We start from the raw sequence: 21,146 nt of genomic DNA on the forward strand, positions 1-21,146 counted from the left end.
TTCAGGCACCTTACAGCCTTGATATTGCTATTTTTTACTGTTATTTTTAGGCACAAAGGAAAATACCAGTGTTGCAGATACTCTTCAGAAAGTTTGGGCTGTGCTGGAACAGAATATAGAACAGTATGCGATTTCTCTCTTAAGGTAAAGCAGTGTAATGATGTTTCTTATTGTAACCTTTCTTATTGTTTCCTACTGTAACCTAATGATGTACCTTTCTTAAGGTAAAGTGGTATAATGATCTTACTATAAGTTCCAGTTCAAATGCTACTATATTTGTTGAGTTTTTCCTAATCATCGCAGCTAGAAACATACCACTGCTTCTGAACTTCCACACTTCCTACTTTTTGTTTGTCTTCATTGCACTTATCTAATACCCTAAGAATAAAACCTCTGAGAAGCAAAACAGAGTTTTTTTGAAGTCTTTTGGTGCTAAAGAGATAAAAGTTAGAGTTTAGGACCTGCTAGGGGAGAAGACTCCAGTAAACAATGAAAGTTGTCAGTTGAAATCCCTGGAGGACAACATTCTAGAAACAGGGACAAGTGTGAAGTAGATTGAGCCTTAGGAAAACTGCATTTTAACCACAAGCCATGTTCAAAGCAGGATAATCTGAAAAAACTAAGAGAAAATCATATATATATATATATATATATATATATATAAAAGAAGAAGACCACTTGGTGATGTAGGAGCTAGCAGACCAAATCTCTAAAGGTAAGTATTATGGAAATGCCCAAGAAAATAAAGGTTAAAGAAAGAGAAAATAAAAGTCTAGATTAATAAAACACAGTTAAATGGAAATTACATAAATAAGATTTTTAACAACCGAAATTTAAAACTTTTTAATTAGTTAACAGCAGATCAGGAAGAATAGAGGAAGAGATTAGTGAAATGGGAGATAGGTCAATAGAAAAATAGTGGAAAATAAGGAAAGAACTAAGGGACATGGGGAACATGCTTAGAAAGTCTAATATTTGTATCATTATAGTCCCAGAATGTAAAAAGATAATAGCTGATAAATTTCCAAAACTGATAAAATACATCAACCCATATTTTCAAGAGACTCTGCATGCACACTCCATGCAGGAAGGACACGAAGAGAACCATACCCAGACTCATTGTAGTCAAATTGCTGAAAACCAAAGGCCAAAAGAAAAACCTTCAAAGTAACCAGAGAAATAAGACACACTATTTTCAAAGGACAATCACACTAAGAGCCATATGTAAGAGTAAATTCTTAACCTTAGCAATGCAAAATGCAGAAGTTGGGTAATAAGCTTTAAAGAGTTCTAAGGTTCTAGCATTATTGCAGAAGTGGTAAAAGTAATAATCTAGATGAAACACCGGTAGGGCAAGGATACATAATACATTCGCTAGCAATATGCTAATGGATCCACAAGTGAATTTAAGAAATCAGATTAATCTTATACATATTCCAGAGAACAGAAAAATAGAGGAGACATTTACCAACTCATAACCTTGATTTAAAAAACTCAACAAGGACAGTAAAAAAAAGTGAAATTGCAAACCGAATGCCCTCGTGAAATTAGATGAAAAAATGTAATAAAATATTAGCAAATCAAACTCAGAATTATATAAAAAGAATAATACCTTATAACCAAGTGGCTCTCCCAATCTAAGACGTGTAATAGTGGTTTAACATTAGGAAATTCATCAATTTGGCACATTAACAGGGAAAAGGAACAAATCACTCGGTTCTCTGGCTAGGTTCAGAAAAAAACATTTGAAAAAATTTAACAAAAATTCAAAATTTTAAAATTTTTTAGCAAACTAGGATTAGAGAAGACTTTCCTTAATATGTTATGGTATCTACTATTTTTAAGCAATTACTACAAACATGATTAGTGGTGAAATTTTGAAAGCTTTTTCTTGAGTTTGAGAATGAGACAAAGACGCCTGACCAAACACTTCTATTCAAGATAGTCCTGGAATTTTGTGAAGGGCAAAAAGGCAATAAAGCAAAATAAAAGTCACTAGAGTTTGAAGGGAAGAAATAAAACCACTGTTTACAGGCAACATGGTTATATATGTAGAAAATGCCAGAAAATCTATATGAATTTATTAGAATTAATGAGAAAATTAAAGAAAAGTTTCTGGATACAAGGTCAAAATGAAATAACGATTGGACTTATATTTATAAGCGACAAATAGAAAATTATGCATGTAAACATATAAAAATTTAAAATAACCTAAAGTTATTGAAAAATTTCATGATGAGCCAAATGTCAAAATTTTTAATTTGGAAAAAATCCAAATTTGTATTTTCCCAACCCTGAGAGCGAGTACCTCACTCACCTCACCCAAGTCCTGACCTGTGGATACTGCTATCACCTGATAATTCAGCTTGATTAAACTTTTGCTCCAGAAGCCTGTTTTCTAAAACGGGTACTCTTCTGCCTAAGACCCCAATTGTTTGGACAGACACAGAGAGCACGAAGAACCTCTTTCTCCAAACTGCTTCAACATTGTAAGGACGATTTCTGGCCCAGAAATTACATCTAATTTTCATGTAAATGGAGTGCTAAAATCATGTGTTGCCCTATTAGGGACTCAGGTCAGTTCACTATGGAGGTGTATTTGAAACACAGGCATAACTCCTTCAGGGAGCTGGCGTTCCTCTCCATGTGTTCCTTCTACCATAGCCAAGAGCATTTCCCAGAAAGAAACTCAGTGAATATCCAATGCAGATATTGGCCATGCTCTTTCAATAGTTTGAGTTGCACACCCCAATCTATTGAACGGATGAAACTCACAAGTCTCACCCATCTTTAAACTTAAATGTCAGGAGCATCCAAAGCTACCTCCTCATCCTAGAAGGCATTAATTACACGGTCAAAAGCACACCTTTTGGTATAAGACCTAATGCTAACCCCACTTCTACTAATTATCAGATGTGTGACCTGGGGTAAGTTTCTTATCCTCTCTGAACATAAAATTAAGTTTTTTTCATCTGTAATATAAGGATAATAATATCTACTTCATAGTATTATTCCTTTATAAAGCTGAAAAGATAAATTAAGGTAATCCTGGAAAATTATTTAGCACAATGCTACAGATTGAGCCATTACACAACATTAGTTATTATAAATATTGCTATTATTAGTAGTAGTACATGAGTAACTTTGAGGTCCTTGAGCCTAGCCTTGCATTCTCAGACCTGTAGGGGCACAACTTCAACAGTTGACTTTGGGCAAGGCTCAGTTTTCCAATATAACTTTCTCTCTGTCCTAGGATGCAAAGTTAAAACTAAATCTTTTGATTATGTCAGGGATATCTCTCTATGGGTCGTTTAAGATATTCCACATGGTACATCAGGATTTTGATGGTCCTATACTCATTAGAATTTCCTGAGGTATATGAAAAATAGTAGAATGTGTGATGGAAACAGTGACAGTCTGGAAAGCCTTTAAATTGCACCCTTCTCTTAGAATCGTGGTGGGACCCATTGCACTCAGTTCCCTACGTGGCCTGCTTAGTTCCTGTACTGGCTCAGCCAGCTCCTGCATTTAGACTCAGCCAGCCCCCATATGATTGACAGGGGTACTCTGCATTGACCGACCATCACGTCATACTTCCTAGTGAGGGTGATCAGGTTATTTATCAACCAAACTGGGACACTCTGACAGGGAACGGGGGAGCACTATTAATAATTATACCAGGGATATGAGCCTAAACCAGGACTGCCCCAGAAGAATTAGAATATATAATTGCCCTGGTCTTTGTTCTTGTCATTATTTTGAAAAGCTTTTTTAAATCCTTCCAAATATAAACCTGTCATTTTCCTCCCACCACCAAAGACCAGTGATCAAATGGAGCATGTGAATCCTATCCTCTGTGAGGATCTCTATGGCTCTGCTTCCCCGTGACAGTACAGTTGAGCCATCCACCTTCTGCAAGCCAAGAGCACCTCTAGCTCTGTCTAGACCTCTAACAGAGAACCATTCCTATGGCCATTATAGCTTCTGTCCCAGCTAATACCCAAGACATTGTATAAAAGACCTGAGATTCCTGGTGCTACTGAGGCTGGGTCCGGTTCCTGGCAGAGTGGGAGGTACAGGACCTGGAGGATCTCTCTCATCACTTCCATCATGTTCTGGAATATGCCACAGGCTTCCAGGGGTCAAACATGGAGAAACCTCAGTTGCACCAGAAATCATGTAGAAGGAAAACTCTGGCACTCTCCCCTTGTTTGTGGCCTCTATTTTCAGGGGGTTTTTTAGTCTTTTTTTCCAAATCCATTACTCACTTTAAACTCCATTCTAGTATTGAGTCTCCAGTCAACCCCAGACCTTCAGTGGCTTCCACCCAGTTTTATTGCTAGTTTGCCTGCTTCTAGTTTCATCACCCTTATAGGTTGAACTTTAGTGCTGATTTCCCATCTATAAATTTCAGTTACTCCTTAGATCATGAATTAGGTTCTCTCTTGACTAAGAACTTCAAATAACTTTGGGCACCTTTGATAGACATCATGGTCAATCTGGAATGGGCTCTCCTGCTTTGGTGCCGTGCACCACGAGCCCCCATTTGATGAAGGACTCAATCTAGCCAACAATGTACTACGATATTTTATGCTGTTTTTTTGCCTATTTCTTTTTTGTAAATAGAATTTATTTTAAAAGTTGTTTTACCATTGGTACTTAAATTATTTTTAAATTTTTAGACTAATGTTTAAAAGTAAGTGCAAGTCTATGGAATCTTATCCATGCTATCAAGATGAAGAAACTAAGATTGCTTTTGCTGACTACACTGTGACTTATGCAGACCAGCCACCAAATACTTGGTTTATAGTATTCAGGTGAGGCTATCATATTGGCAAGTAATATCACTCTTAAGTGGCATGAAATATTCATATATACAGAGCTTTCTTTATGATTCTTTATGATAGTAGTAAAAGTATTAATATGAACGTTTAAGTTGCTTTCAGAAGTTAGTTAAAATTTCTTCCATATCTGCTATGCATAAATGAGATATTATAGAAATTTTTATTCATGTTTCTTTAAACAAAATATGAAGACTGTGAAGTGTTAATTGTTAGAACTTTTTATGAGTATAGTAAACATAATAAAATAAATTGAGACGCTTTCCGTATATAAATAAATGTACTAATTTCGAAGCAATAGCCTATTAGGTAAGAGTCACAAATTACTTATAAATGGGATTTCTTAAAAGGTTTGCATTTGCATGACAAAATAGTGTATCAATAAGAATTTTAAAGGAAAACAGTATGCTGCTTTTAAGTTATTTGCAACTTTAAACTTATGTTTTTATTTCTTAGCATCAAACCTAATTTCAAACTTTCTTTATGATTCATGTCAAGGGAAAGTTCATGCTTTTGTAATTACAGAGAAACATTTTTGGTTCCTCAAGATATGACTTTGGTTCCCAAAGTATATACTACACTTCCAGTCTGTATGCTCCACGTTGTTAATAATGACACAATGGAAGAAGTGCCAAAGGTATTCCAAAAAGTGGTGCCTTATCTTTATACTAAGAATAAGGTAGGTGTAAAATTTATTCTCCTCATATGATAGAATAGCAGTGAGAAGTCAGCACCCTGAGAGGTTCCAACAGAAGGCAGAACAGATGTGTTTTCAATCTACATAACAGAGGAATAGGGTCCTGGTCTTTCTCCATGGAAGTCCCATGTATTTGACAGCAAAAGGTAATTAATGCGAGTGCTAGAACATTCACCTTTTAGCCCTCCTTCTTATCTTTTATCCAAAGAAAATATGACAAAAGGAAAAGTTAGAAATTCTCATTATTAAAATCATAAAATCATACAAACCCTTAAAATGAAAATGGAGGTAAAGAGCACATTTATTCCTATCCCTAAACCAAACCAAAGCAGCAGGTTTTCTCAGCTTCCCAGTGGGTTTTTTATTCTATTCCTAAACATGTCAGAAGATTGTGATCACACAGCCACTCACCATCCCAGCAGCCCCAGTCTTTTCCAGGGCTACCCAGGTTCCTTCAAGAATAGACACTCTTGGCACATTACTCCTACTGAATACAGACCCTGATGGTTGATGTCCACGCAAATCATGTTACTTCTCTATTTACCTGAACCTCATTTTTGTGTTTCCAGTCATTTCTTCTAAGAGGGAAGCACGATAAAAGCTAGTGTATATGTGCACTGTAAATCAGGAGATCTCCTGTAGCTCTGGTGTTCCATTCTTTAGTTGTATGGCTTTGAACCTCTTTATTTTTCTCTTCGAGCTGTGGTTGTGACTGACTTCTATGGTTCTATGCATTATTTTGTATAAATTTAGACATATCTACCTGATGAATACTGGTTTATAGGAATAAAAGATATAGAATATCACTCCTTAAAAGAACCTGATAGTTCTTTTGAGTTATTTTAAGAATTTTTTAAAATAAGACTTTATTTTTTAGAGTCAGCAAAATTGAGAGGAAAGTACAGAGATAGCCCTTATACTCTCTTCTCCCCCACATGCACAGCCTTCCTCATTATCAACATCCCCTACCAGAGTGGTGCATTTGTTACAGTTGCTCATTTTACCTTGACACATCATAATCACACAAAGTCCATAGTTTACATTATGGTTCGCTGTTTGTATGTGTGTTGTACCTTCTATGGGTTTAGACAAATGTAAAATGACATGCATCCATTACTATGAGATCATGCAGAGTATTTTTACTGCCCTAATAATCCTCTGTGTTCCACTTATTTATCCACCCACCCCAAGCCCTGCCAACCACTGATCCTCTTACTATCTCCATAGTTTTTTTTTTGTCTTTTCCAAAATGTCATAAAGTTGGAATCATATAGTACATAAGAAAACTTTTCAGATTGGCTTCCTTCACTTTAAAACTTGCATTTAAGCTTTCTTCATGTCTTTTCATGGCTAATAGCTCATTTATTTTTAACGCTGAATAATATTTCATGTCTGGATATACCACCATTTATTTATCCATTCACCTACTGTAGAACACCTTGGCTGCTTCCAAGTTTTGGCAATCATGAACAAAGTGTGCATGTTTTTGTATGGACATAAGTTTTTAACTCCTTTGGGTAAATAACAAGAAGCATAATTTCTGGATCATATAGTGAGAAACCGCCAAACTGTTTAGTTTTGTAAGAAACCACCAAACTGGCCTCCAAAATGTCTGTAACATTTTTCATTCCTGCAGCAATAAATGAGAGCTCCCGTTGCTCCATACCCTCCTCAGCATCTGGTGTTGTCAGTGTTCTGGGTTTTGGCCATTTTAATACCTGTGTAGTGTTATTTCATTGTTGTTTTAGTTTCTCTGATGTCATATGATGTGGAGCATCTTTTCGTATGCTTATTTGCCATCTGTATTTCTTCTTTGATGAGGTGTCTGTTAAATATTTGGCCAATTTTTAAATCAGGTTGTTAGTTTTCTTATTATTGAGTTTTAAAAGTTTTTGTACATTTTGGAAACAGTCCTTTATCATATGTGTCTTTTGCAAATATTTTTTCCCAGTCTATGGCTTGTCTTCTCATTTTCTTGACATGTTCTTTGACAGAGCAAAAGTTTTTAATTTTAATAAAGTCCAGCTTCATTAAAATTCATGGATCCAGTTTCGTGGATCATGCCTTTTTTGTTGGATCTGGAAAGTCATTGCCATACCCAAGAGATTCCTAGGCTTTCTCTTATGTTACCCTCTAAGGGTTTTATAGTTTTGTATTTTACATTTTGGTCTGTAATACGTTTGGAGTTAATTTTTGTGAAGGGTGAGGGTCTGTGTCTAGATTCTCTTTTTTGCTTTGGGTGTCCAGTTTTTCCATCACCATTTGTTGAAAAGACTGTTTTTGATCCATTGTATTGCCTTTGCTCTTTGGGCAAAGATCCGTTCACTACATTTATGTGGGTCTATTTCTGGGTCTATTCTATTCCATTGATCTGTATGTCTGTTACTTTGTCAAAATGACACTGTCTTAATGATGGCAGCTTTATAGCAAGTCTTAAAGTCGATTAGTTTCAGTTCTCCAACTTTGTTTTTCTCTTTCAGTATTGTGTTGGTTATTCTTGGTCTTCTCCATGTAAACCTTACAACCAGTTTGTTGGTATCCATAAAATAGCATGCTGAGATTTTGATTGATATTGCATTAAATCTATAGATCAAGTTGGAAATAACTGAAATATTCACAGTGTTGATTCTTCCTATCCATGAACATAGAATATCTCTTCACTTTTTAAGTTCTCCTTTGACTTTGTTCATCAGAGTTTTATAATTTTTTTCATACACATTTTGTTAGATTTATATCTAAGTATTTCAGTTTTGTGGATGCTAATGTAATTTGTTTTTAATTTCAAATTCTACTTGTTCACTGTTAAACTATTTTAGAGATTTTAGGATTTTAGGAAACTTTTTAAAAATCAGGGCAATTAAATTTTTCATGAAATCATTTAATCCATTTATATCTATACATAGAGGTGTGTGGCTGTGTATAACTATTGTTAAAACTTTATATTTTACTAACGAGTTTTTATACTATTTCATTATACTTTAAAAACTCATCTTTTATTAAAAGCTTATCATTTTTTTCTATTTTTCATGAGATACAAATTTTCTCAATAACGTAGTCTGATTTTACTAAATTTGAAGATATTATCAAATTGTAAATTGGACTTAAATCATTTTTAGTTTGTATTAAATTTTGCACATTTACTTCACATTTACATTTTATTAGAAAATCTGATAGACAATATTTTTGTGTGCAGTTATGTATATTTGGAGTTATATACTTAAATGTAATTTTTAAAAACTCAAAGTCTGTGCACCAATATGTTATTTTTCTAATTGCTTTGAAAGAGTATTTATATTTCAATTAAAAATAGAAGAATTTGCCAATAAAAGACAATTTCTGTACATCAAACAGGTACTTAAAAACTGAATTTATTTGACCCTAATATAATTTGACCCTCCATACAACTCCCTTTTGCACTATATTTATTCTCCCTTATGTCCTAGTAAATAGCAATTTATTAAAAATTATAGCTTGGGAAATTTATTGATAAACCTTGCCTATCTCCAGCAGAATATCTTGGGTTAAACCAAACACTATAAGAGATAACTAGTTCTTTGTTAACAAACTTGTCTTCACACCAGGAACAATTGATGGGTTATTTTTATAATGTCTGTTTGTCAAGTTTGGCCTAGATTTCCTTTTGAATATAAAAATTTATTTCATTTGTGATTGGAAATCAAAAGTCCCAAAGATCCATATGAAAAAGCTGATATCATTCAAAGGGAGACTCTATCAAGATCATAGATGTCATTAAATTCTAGAGATGAGCTCTTTACTTCACTAGATAAGTATACTAATCTTCACTAGTATACTTCACTTCACTAGTATTATACTACTTCACTAGATAAGTATACTAATATAATATGTATAATACTAATATTAGCCACTGATACTTAATTTTTGTAGGGATATTTAAGGATATTTAGTTGAACCACATAAGAATCTGACTCTTGTTTATACCTAGCATATTTTGGGTTTGGTTTGGGTTTTGTTTAGTAATCCCAGTGAAGACCTCCCTTTCTAGACTAAACTTGAATTTAGGGGGTAGCTTTAAATGACACATTTTGAGTCAATATGCAGAAAAACACTCTATCTCCATTTAACTATTATTTCTAAACTGTAAATTTAGGATTGCAACAAGCATAGCCATTCCCTCTGTCAAATACCTCCTTCTTCTAACCTCTCACTCTGGGTCTTTTTAGAATAAAATAGAATGAGGAGGAGAATATAGAGCTGTATGAATACAAGCATAGCTTCAGTCATCCTTCTTGTGGTATGGTTTTCCTTTCGTCACAATTCTTGATCTTTGAACATTTCTCCAAATTATCTAAGTCTCCTCTAAAATGTAGTTCCCAGAACTAAATGCAGCCTCTAAAGGGAATTCCAACCCATCTGAAGGAGGATCATTAACTCCATTGTTTTGTAGCCCATGATTGCATTCGCATTTTGGCACTTGCCAGGCATTTGACACATATGTAGCCTATTTTAGGTCAACTTTTTCTAACATATGTCCACAGAACTAGTGTCTAAGGTTAAAAAAAAATAAAAACACCTGGTTACACAGTTAATCCTTTAGAATTGTTTGACATATATTTTTTCATAATTTTTCAAAGACCATAACCTGTGATTTGAAATACTTATCTATGAGGTTTCTCAGTACTCGATTATGTTACTCTTCTATTACAGAGTCTTGAGGTCGGTTTAGAGTCACCAGGTCCTCTCAAAATCCTATCACTGGTTTAGCTTTAGACTTTCACTTACCAATATCTATCCTACCATTTTATAAACTTTTATTCCTCTCAAAATTGTTCTCTGAGTCTAGACAAAATCAGAGTCATGTAATTTTGTTTTGCTTCTTTAATAGATTACTACCACAAGCCCAAATAATAACAAAAACAGCAATAAATCTGCACTTTGCTGATAAAAACACTTTAGCATACATGATTTATCTTCCTTTTCTTCTTGCCCCAAACGTAATGTCAAAGGTCCTTATGGGTGTTGCAATTCTGATCTTATTACAGGTTTTGGAATTTTGGTTAACATTCCTAGGTGTTTTTTGCAATGTTATGAATTCATTCTGTCTTGTGTATTTCTAATTTTTGTTCCTAAAAATCTAGACACATTGGAGAGCTTCCTCTGCATCAGAGAGCAACTGGAATACAAATCTATATTCTTCTGTCTTGTTAGAAATGTATGGAATTATAAACTCAGAATTACTTTGAACTTTTGTCTGTTAGCACTTTCCCAGGTTCCTTAACTGCTTCTTTTCTCCAACCTAAAGAGCTCATCTCCAGGCTCACATCTGGGTTCCATGGAACCAGATCTGCTGCTAATTTGATAGCTTTACCTGCCAATGGTCATTCTAAGGGCACTACATTTCCATAAACTCTTCTGCCTTTTTCATCTCATATTTAGAAAGATGATACTGAGAAGACAGGGAAATCAAGTAGGAAGCTATTGGGCTAATCCAGGATGATATAATGATAAAAATCTGCCTTAGGAAGCATTAGGAGAATTAGCAGGAAATGTAGTAATCATCTACCACAGTTAAGCACTTTTTTTTATAGCTAGGGAACCATACAAACAAAAGTGTTAGAGTTTTCCATTTTCTCCAAAAACATGTAAGATAGCAATTTTTGAGAGGGATTTGAAAACATGCTAGTGATTTGTTGATTATCAACAGATTTTAGGATCTTTATGTATATTAAGATAATAAAGACTTTTAATACTGTGAAATCATCTACTGTACCTTTGACAGGCTAGTGACAATGTCACTTACTTCTGTGTAATTCTTTTTTCCTGTAGAAAGGATATACATTCGTGGCTGAAGCATATACTGGTGATGTGTATGTAACATCCTCACGATGGAAAATGCGCCTCATTGGTTCTTATCATCCACTCCCATGTCTGTCTCGAGATACTCCATGTAATACCTTTGCCATAAAGGAAATCAGAGATTACTACATACCCAATGATAAGAAAATTGTATTCAGGTATGTGACAGAAAGGAAATGCATTCCTTTGAAAATATTAATAATTTTTGTATTAAATAATTGACTTTAAATTTAAATATTTTAAATGTTAATATTATGAAAATCAATACATTTTCTGTAAAATCCTGGGTGAATTTTGAACTTCACTTTTATACTCTTTTGGAAACAACATAGAGAGTAATGTGATTATATAAATGTTATATAAGATCAAGCCTATGTTGCTTAGTTTCTTAGTCCTCATCGTATTTGACTTTCATTGAACATCCTAACACTCTTCCCTCTTTTTACTCTCTCCTCGTTCTGTTCCATCTCTAACTCTTCTCTTGTGTAGGTTTCTCCTTATCTGCCAACTCATCCTTCTTTTCATACGTATTTATATATTCTCCATGAATAGCCTCATCATGGACTCCACTCTCTTTCATTAATCAGCCCTTTTGATTCTCATTCCCTCATACCTCTCATCTCTATGCCCTCCTCTTTATTCTCAATGTCCTCCACTACTTCAGGGCCTCATTATATTTTGTCTATAGAAATGCTGTGTCCATGTCTCCATTATATTCACTCTTCATTTTTAACTATTTCTCTGTCTCTCTCACCTTATTCATTTACATATCCATCCTTTACTACCAGAGTAGTTACCTTTCTAACAAACACATTTACATATGTGATTTCCCGTCTTTAAAATTTTGGACAAATTTCCATTGGCTGTAAAGTAAAATCCAAGCCACAAACACTCCTGCCCAGCCTCCCAACACACTGTGCACTCTCTTGATGGAGCTATGGACCAACTCCTGACATATTTGTGATGTGATTTTATCTTGCCCATGCCTTTCCTCTTATCTTGTTATATTCTGTCTCCATTTTTCCACCTAGCAAAATTTATCACTTTTAAGGATCACTTTCAAGAGTCAAATCTTTTATACCCAAACCTCCAAATATAACTAGTTAGTCCTGGTCGTGTTTCTATAGTCTTTGGTTCTTTCTGAGAATGTGACATATCAAATTTTATCTGGTTAATTTCACATCCACCTCCATGAGAATTAACATTTATTGGAGGCAGGAACCATGTCTTATCAATACAGGACGTATTGATATATGCCTGACACGTAGTTGGCCTTCATTAAATGTTAAATGTTCATTAAATGAGTTGTTAGAATACTTGTCTTCTCTTTTCATATATTTCTTCTATGCAGAAAGTTTGGCAAATATGTTATTTATTAAGGAAATAAAAATCACACATAATCAAACAGCCTAGAAACTATAATTGTTAGTATTCTATTGTATTTTCTTAGAATGTTTTTTCTAGTCACAGTTTAACATTATTAAAATCATAACATAATTATAAAGTTTTATAATCTGACTTTTTACTTAACATTATAGTGTTAACATTTCCCAATGCCGTTAAGATATTTTGTGAACTCTTTTTCATGATTATCTAATAATTATTCATATGAATATACAAGTTTTTTGGTTATTGGTTATTCCCTGTTATTACAAATTTCCTTTTCTACTTTTTCTACAGTATTAATAGAGATATGATGGGCATATTTTATTGTAAATATTAAAGAAAATTTCTGATTATTGTCTAAAGATTTATTGTTTTAAGGAGATTAAATATTTTAAAGAAACCATACATATTGGTAAATTGGTTTTCAAAAGTAAAACCCAAGTCTTTCTGACAGTATAGGCACAAATAATAATTCATTGTATTCTGGCTGATTTTTCTCTATAATTAATATTTATTTGTTCCTTAAAATCTTTTTCCCTTTAACAAACATGCTCACATTTTTTGCAAAGAAAGATAATCAACAACAAAACTAAATTACAGAACAATATATACAGTATATCCCAAGTATATTTTCTTTTTTTTTCCTTTTTAATATCTTTATTGGAGTATAATTGCTTTACGATGGTGTGTTAGTTTCTGCTTTATAACATAGTGAATCAGTTATATATATATGTTCCCATATCTCTTCCCTCTTGCGTCTCCCTCCCTGCCACACTCCTTATGCCACCCCTCTAGGTGGTCACAAAGCACTGAGCCGACCTCCCTGTGCTATGCGGCTGCTTCCCACTAGCTATCTATTTTACGTTTGGTAGTGTATATATGTCCATGCCACTCTCTCACTTTGTCACAGCTTACCCTTCCCCCTCCCCATATCCTCAAGTCCATTCTCTAGTAGGTCTGTGTCTTTATTCCCGTCTTGCCCCTAGGTTCTTCATGACATTTTTTTTTTCTTAGATTCCATATATATGTGTTAGTATACGGTATTTGTTTTTTTCTTTCTGACTTACTTCACTGTGTATGACAGACTCTAGGTCCATCTACCGCACTACAAATAACTCAATTTCGTTTCTTTTTATGGCTGAGTAATATTCCATTGTATATATGTGCCACATCTTCTTTATCCACTCACCTGTTGATGGACACTTAGGTTGCTTCCATGTCATGGCTATTGTAAATAGAGCTGCAATGAACATTTTGGTACGTGACTCTTTTTGAATTATGGTTTTCTCAGGGTATACGCCCAGTAGTGGGATTGCTGGGTCATATGGTAGTTCTATTTGTAGTTTTTTAAGGAAACTCCATACTGTTCTCCATAGTGGCTGTATCAATTTACATTCCCACCAACAGTGCAAGAGTGTTCCCTTTTCTCCACACCCTCTCCAGCATTTATTGTTTCTAGATTTTTTGATGATGGCCATTCTGACCAGTGTGAGATGATATCTCATTGTAGTTTTGATTTGCATTTCTCTAATGATTAATGATGTTGAGCATTCTTTCATGTGTTTGTTGGCAATCTGTATATCTTCTTTGGAGAAGTGTCTATTGAGGTCTTCTGCCCATTTTTGGATTGGGTTGGTTTTTTTTTTTGATATTGAGCTGCATGAGCTGCTTGTAAATTTTGGAGATTAATCCTTTGTCAGTTGCTTCATTTGCAAATATTTTCTCCCATTCTGAGGGTTGTCTTTTGGTTTTGTTTATGGTTTCCTTTGCTGTGCAAAAGCTTTGAAGTTTCATTAGGTCCCATTTGTTTATTTTTGCTTTTATTTCCATTTCTCCAGGAGGTGGGTCAAAAAGGATCTTGCTGTGATTTATGTCATAGAGTGTTCTGCCTGTTTTCCTCTAAGAGTTTGATAGTGTCTGGCCTTACATTTAGGTCTTTAATCCATTTTGAGTTTATCTTTGTGTATGGTGTTCCGAGTATATTTTCTTATGTTTATAGTTGTTTATATATTTTATATACAGGTAAAATTTTAGAGAAAATACTAAACAAAAGCACATAAACTGAGGGCAATAAAAGGGTTGAAGAATTCTCTTTTTAATCTATCTGCTTCTTGTAATATATTTGCATACTGCCTATTAGAAGCAAAAAAAAAAAAAAAAAAAGGAGAGAAGGAAGGAAATGTGCCAGTAACTAAAAATAACAATTGTGATAAAGTATTTTAACTACTTTGATAGGAAACCATTGTATCACACAGCAGGGCCACTATTAGACTCAGTGATATTGAACCCAATACCTAAATTAGTCATAGCAGCTGGTCCTAAATCTGTCAGGATGAGTTGAGAGGAAGGTGAGGAGAGAACTGCTTGAGTAGCACATGTAAAAATTCAGAAATTAGAGAGAATATGACCTTTTCAGTATGATCTTTGTTTTGTTTGCAAAATGGGGTTCTAGGGTGCTATAGCAAGAAGTAAGATCCAGAGGTTGGCAGGGCCCTTTCCTGAAGGGTCTCAAGGCAAGAAGAGATTCAGATTTAACCGTAGAGGCACTGAGATGCTTTGGAGGATTTTAAGAAAAATGGCATTAATAGACTGTGTTAAAACATTATGTCTGCAACGTATGAATTGAAAAAGTACTCTAAATATAATTTCTAAGAACAGAAAAATTATTGTTATGAAATTATATGTAATCATAAAAGGTACAAAACATGAAACAAAAAGGAAAAAAAGCTCACTCGGAAGACTGCAGTGTGTTGTATGGATGAAGGGAAACATAACTGGAGACAGGGAAACCAGCCACGTAGAAGTTGCAGAATAACCCAGGTGTGTGATCATGGCAAGTGAAATAAGTCAGTGTATTTGTTTGCTAAGGCTGCCATAACAAAGGCCCACAAACTGGCAAAGTAGGTGGCTTACACAACAGAAATCCTGACTCTACAAGTCTGAGATCAAAGTACCAGCTGGACTGATTCCTACTGAGGGCTGAGAGGGAGAAGATGCACCATGCCTTCTGCTAGCTTCTAGGGGGTTCTGGTCATTGGCATTCTTTGACTCGTAGATTTATTACCCTGGTCTTTCTGTTCCTCTTCACGCACCATTCTCCTTGTGTCTCTCTGTCTCCAAACTTCCCCTTTTCATAAGGACCTCATTTTAACTTGATTATCTCTGGGAGATAATATCTCTAAGAATGGTGACATTGTGAGGGGCTGGGGGTTAGGACTCCAGCATGTTTTTGAGGGGGACACAATTTAACCCATAACAGGCAGTGACAATGAATCTAGAGGAACGAGAAAGGATTTTAAGGTACCAAGGAAGTAAAATTGAGAGCGTTGGTTGATTGGGGTTTGACTTGGGGAACTGTTGGACAGTAAGTGTCATTTACTTAGTTAGAGGTTACAGGAAGAGAACCCCATTGGCTGGTTGGGCAACAGAAAGACAATAAATTCTTTTTCTTTTTTTAAAATTTTTTTTGGCTGCACTGAGCCTTCCTTTCTGCGTGCGGGCTTTCTCTATTTGCGGTGAGCGGGGGCTACTCTTCGTTGCAGTGTGCGGGCTTCTCATTGAGGTGGCTTCTCGTTGCAGAGCACAGGCTCTAGGCACGCAGGCTTCAGTAGTTGTGGCTCACGGGCTCTAGAGCGCAGGCTCAGTAGTTGTGGTGCACGGGCTTAGCTGCTGTGTGGCATGTGGGATCTTCCCGGACCAGGGATCGAACCCGTGTCCCCTGCATTGGCAGGCGGATTCTTAACCACTGTGCCACCAAGGAAGTCCTAAGTCATTTTTAGGTGTTAAACATGGTAGACCAGTGAAATGTCCAAGGGATACTCCACAGGGGAGTCGGGCTGGAGGCACAGATTTGGAACTCATTATTCTGTTTCTGCCCATGGAAGTGCCCAGGAAAGTTTGTACAAAGAGAGTCAGATCCAGGACAGAATATTAAGATTCTCTGATATGTATGGGAATGTCAATGTGAGAGAAGTCTAAAAGTAGCACCCCTGAAATAGGAAGTACAAAAGTTATTATGCTCATGGAGAAAAGTTTTTGAAGAAAGAGAAAATGAGGGTTGATTCGACTTTGTCAGATTCTCCTAACAGTTCAGGAAGATGAGAACTGAGGTTTCTATAGGGTGGTGACAAGGTGCTTGACACCATGGCAAGAGCAAGTTTAGCACCTTGGTTGGGGGCAGAGTGGAGCGCTGTGAGCTAGTGGGAGGTGATGAGCCGAGGACAGTGGAAGTTGACAACTCTCCTTAGATTGTTAGCTGGGGAATAAAATAGAGCCGAGACTGGTCAACAGGGTTGATTGAAGTTTTTTTTTTTCGGTTTGTTTTTTTTTGTTTTGATCTGTCTTTCAGTGGGTGAGAACTGCACAGGTACAAAAGCCAATATCAAGGAGAAATAGTGGGGAAATTTAAGATAAGGAAGAGAGAAGATAGAAAAGCAAGTTTCTAGAGAAATTGAAAGTTTATAGGGTCCTGAACATTTGCAAAGATTCACCTAAAGTAGGAAAGAACCTCAACAAAACAAGAAACCTCTTAGACTGCATTAAGGAAGGAGTTGGGAAGGAATTAGACTGCACATTTCCAGTCTTTTTTGTAAGAGGTTCCCAACCGGCTTGGTTAAAGGGTGGGAGCACAAGCGACAGGTACTACTTCTGACTTCTCTGTATTTTTGTGAAAGAAAATACTGTTAACAGTATTTAACAAACACTGTTAACAGTGAGGTTTTGAAAGCTACTGCCAGTTGTGCTTTTTGTCCCACTAGAGAGGAGGGCGTAATGGAAAGGTTTGATGTGGCAGTAGTTTGCAGTCTATCAAGTTTTATAAGTGAGTGCTTATTATATCTAAATAAAAAGCTACATTTTCTGTTTGGGATATGATGATAATAAACATCCTATATTTAACTTCATTTTATCACAGCATACTGGGATCTTTTGCCAAAGTCTATAATAGCACTAATATTTCCAGGATTTTAACTGACTTTATAAAGTGGTTTTACTTGTAGATTATCATATCAGCAAATGATACAGTTTCTTTTAGCCATCTGAAGGAAAGACCAGCATACTTGTTTATAAAAGTGAATGTTTTTCTTTATAGGTATTCAGTTAAAGTTGCATTACCACATCCTGTTACAATACAGGTACGCACGTCCAAACCAGATGCATTCATCAAGCTACAGATCCTAGAAAATGAAGAAGTTATCGTGAGCTCCACTGGGAAGGGCCAAGTTATCATTCCAGCAATTAACCTCTTGGGGAATGAGAAAGCCTTGAGCACCCAGTGTAAGTGTGGCTTTTAGAATTGGTTTAGATTCATAAACAGATATTTATGTTTATGTAACTGATTTTCTAAATGTTTTAAGATAAAATAGCAAGTAAACATTTAATTGCTAAAATTTAATATCATAATGGGAAATATTTTTTAAAAACTATTGCTTTTGTGTGCCAAATTAGTCTCTGAAGATCAACAGATTTGTTATAACTGTACTTTAAAAATTATTACCTGAACCTTCTTAGACTTCTGAATAAGAAATAGATTTTTATTACTTTGAAAACTTTTTTTACTTTTATTCCCAATGCATTATTTTTAGAAAATATTCTACTTATTAAAATTAACAGAAACTTTGAAGTTATTACTTGCAATGTAATAGTCACAGGGGCTTTTTTTTTTTTAATTGGGGTATAATTGCTTTACAATGGTGTGTTCGTTTCTGCTTTATAACAAAGTGAATCAGTTATACATATACATATACATATGTTCCCATATCTCTTCCCTCTTGGGTCTCTCTCCCTCCCACCCTCCCTATCCCACCCCTCCAGGCGGTCAAAAAGCACCGAGCTGATCTCCTGTGCTATGCGGCTGCTTCCCACTAGCTATCTACCTTACGTTTGGTAGTGTATATATGTCCAGGCTTCTCTCTTGCTTTGTCACAGCTCACCCTTCCCGCCCCCCCATATCCTCAAGTCCATTCTCTAGTAGGTCTGTGTCCTTAGTCCTGTCTTACCCCTAGGTTCTTCATGAACCTTTTTTTTCTTAAATTCCATATATATGTGTTAGCATACGGTATTTGTCTTTCTCTTTCTGACTTATTTTACTCTGTATGACAGACTCTAGGTCTATCCACCTCATTACAAATAGCTCAATTTCGTTTCTTTTTATGGCTGAGTAATATGCCATTGTATATATGTGCCACATCTTCTTTATCCATTCATCCGATGATGGGCACTTAGGTTGTTTCCATCTCTGGGCTATTGTAAATAGAGCTGCAACGAACATTTTGGTACATGACTCTTTTTGAATTATGGTTTTCTCAGGGTATATGCCCAGTAGTGGGATTGCTGGGTCATATGGTAGTTCTATTTGTAGTTTTTTAAGGAAACTCCATACTGTTCTCCATAGTGGCTGTACCAATTCACATTCCCACCAGCAGTGCAAGAGTGTTCCCTTTTCTCCACACGCTCTCCAGCATTTATTGTTTCTAGATTTCTTGATGATGGCCATTCTGAGTGGTGTGAGATGATATCTCATTGTAGTTTTCATTTGCATTTCTCTAATGATTAATGATGTTGAGCATTCTTTCATGTGTTTGTTGGCAGTCTGTATATCTTCTTTGGAGAAATGTCTATTTAGGTCTTCTGCCCATTTTTGGATTGGGTCGTTTGTTTTTTTGTTATTGAGCTGCATGAGCTGCTTGTAAATTTTGGAAATGAATCCTCTGTCAGTTGCTTCATTTGCAAATATTTTCTCCCATTCTGAGGGCTGTCTTTTGGTCTTATTTATGGTTTCCTTTGCTGTGCAAAAGCTTTGAAGTTTCATTAGGTCTCATTTTTTAATTTTTGTTTTTATTTCCATTTCTCTAGGAGGTGGGTCAAAAAGGATCTTGCTGTGATTTATGTCATAGAGTGTTCTGCCTATGTTTTCCTCTAAGAGTTTGATAATTTCTGGCCTTACATTTAGGTCTTTAATCCATTTTGAGCTTATTTTTGTGTATGGTGTTAGGGAGTGATCTAATCTCATACTTTTATTTGTACCTGTCCAGTTTTCCCAGCACCACTTATTGAAGAGGCTGTCCTTTCTCCACTGTACATTCCTGCCTCCTTTATCAAAGATAAGGTGACCATATGTACATGGGTTTATCTCTGCGCTTTCTATCCTGTTCCATTGATCTATCTTTCTGTTTTTGTGCCAGTACCATACTCTCTTGATTACTGTAGCTTTGTAGTATAGTCTGAAGTCAGGGAGCCGGATTCCTCCAGCTCCATTTTTCGTTCTCAAGATTGCTTTGGCTATTCCGGGTCTTTTGTGTTTCCATACAAATTGTGAAATTTTTTATTTTAGTTCTGTGAAAAATGCCAGTGATAGTTTGATAGGGATTGCACTGAATCTGTAGATTGCTTTGGGTAGTAGAGTCATTTTCACAATGTTGAATCTTCCAATCCAAGAACATGGTATATCTCTCCACCTATTTGTATCATCTTTAATTTCTTTCATCAGTGTCTTATAATTTTCTGCATACAGGTCTTTTGTCTCCTTCGGTAGGTTTATTCCTAGATATTTTATTTTTTTTGTTGCAATGGTAAATGGGAGTGTTTTCTTGATTTCAGATTTTTCATCATTAGTGTATAGGAATGCCAGAGATTTCTGTGTATTAATTTTGTATCCTGCTACTTTACCAAATTCATTTTAGCTCTAGTAGTTTTCCTGTCACATCTTTAGGATTCTCTATGTATAGTATCATGTCATCTGCAAACAGTGACAGCTTTACTTCCTCTTTTCCAATTTGGATTCCTTTTATTTCCTTTTCTTCTCTGATTGCTGTGGCTAAAACTTCCAATACTACGTTGAATAAGAGTGGTGAGAGTGGGCAACCCTGTCTTCTTCCTGATCTTAGTGGAAATGCTTTCAGTTTTTCACCATTGAGGATGATGTTGGCTGTGGGTTTGTCATATATGGCCTTTATTATGTTGAGGAAAGTTCCCTCTATGCCTACTTTCTGCAGGGTTTTTATCATAAATGGGTGTTAAATTTTGTCAAAAGCTTTCTCTGCATCTATTGAGATGATCATATGGTTTTTCTCCTTCAATTTGTTAATATGGTTTATCACATTGATTGATTTGCATATATTGAAGAATTCTTGCATTCCTGGAATAAACCCCACTTGATCATGGTGTATGATCCTTTTAATGTGCTCTTGGATTCTGTTTGCTAGTATTTTGTTGAGGATTTTTGCATCTATGTTCATCAGTGATATTGGCCTGTAGTTTTCTTTCTTTGTGACATCCTTGTCTGGTTTTGATATCAAGGTGATGGTGGCCTCGTAGAATGAATTTGGGAGTGTTCCTCCCTCTGCTATATTTTGGAAGAGTTTGAGAAGGATAGGTGTTAGCTCTTCTCC

The 21,146-nt window shown here is 35.5% G+C and overlaps 1 protein-coding gene and 1 long non-coding RNA gene across 2 annotated transcripts in view; one reads left to right on the forward strand and one right to left on the reverse strand.

The window, feature by feature from the left end:
- Nucleotides 1-21,146, forward strand: part of ADGB (androglobin) — a 193,783-nt gene that overhangs the window by 136,660 nt on the left and 35,977 nt on the right. The window contains exons 23-27 of the mRNA XM_089922105.1: nucleotides 51-144; nucleotides 4,683-4,817; nucleotides 5,367-5,520; nucleotides 11,344-11,531; nucleotides 17,849-18,033. Coding sequence (XP_089778231.1) covers nucleotides 51-144; nucleotides 4,683-4,817; nucleotides 5,367-5,520; nucleotides 11,344-11,531; nucleotides 17,849-18,033 — 756 coding nt within the window. The remainder of the gene's footprint in view (nucleotides 1-50; nucleotides 145-4,682; nucleotides 4,818-5,366; nucleotides 5,521-11,343; nucleotides 11,532-17,848; nucleotides 18,034-21,146) is intronic.
- LOC115802050 (uncharacterized) overlaps nucleotides 1-21,146 on the reverse strand; it is a 456,956-nt gene that overhangs the window by 14,593 nt on the left and 421,217 nt on the right. The gene's annotated exons all lie outside the window — the stretch shown is intronic.

The sequence above is a fragment of the Delphinapterus leucas genome, chromosome 12 (assembly GCF_059928025.1).
Source record: "Delphinapterus leucas isolate spDelLeu-1000000601 "Yukka" chromosome 12, BTC_Dleu_Yukka2, whole genome shotgun sequence".
Classification (NCBI taxonomy): domain Eukaryota; kingdom Metazoa; phylum Chordata; class Mammalia; order Artiodactyla; family Monodontidae; genus Delphinapterus; species Delphinapterus leucas.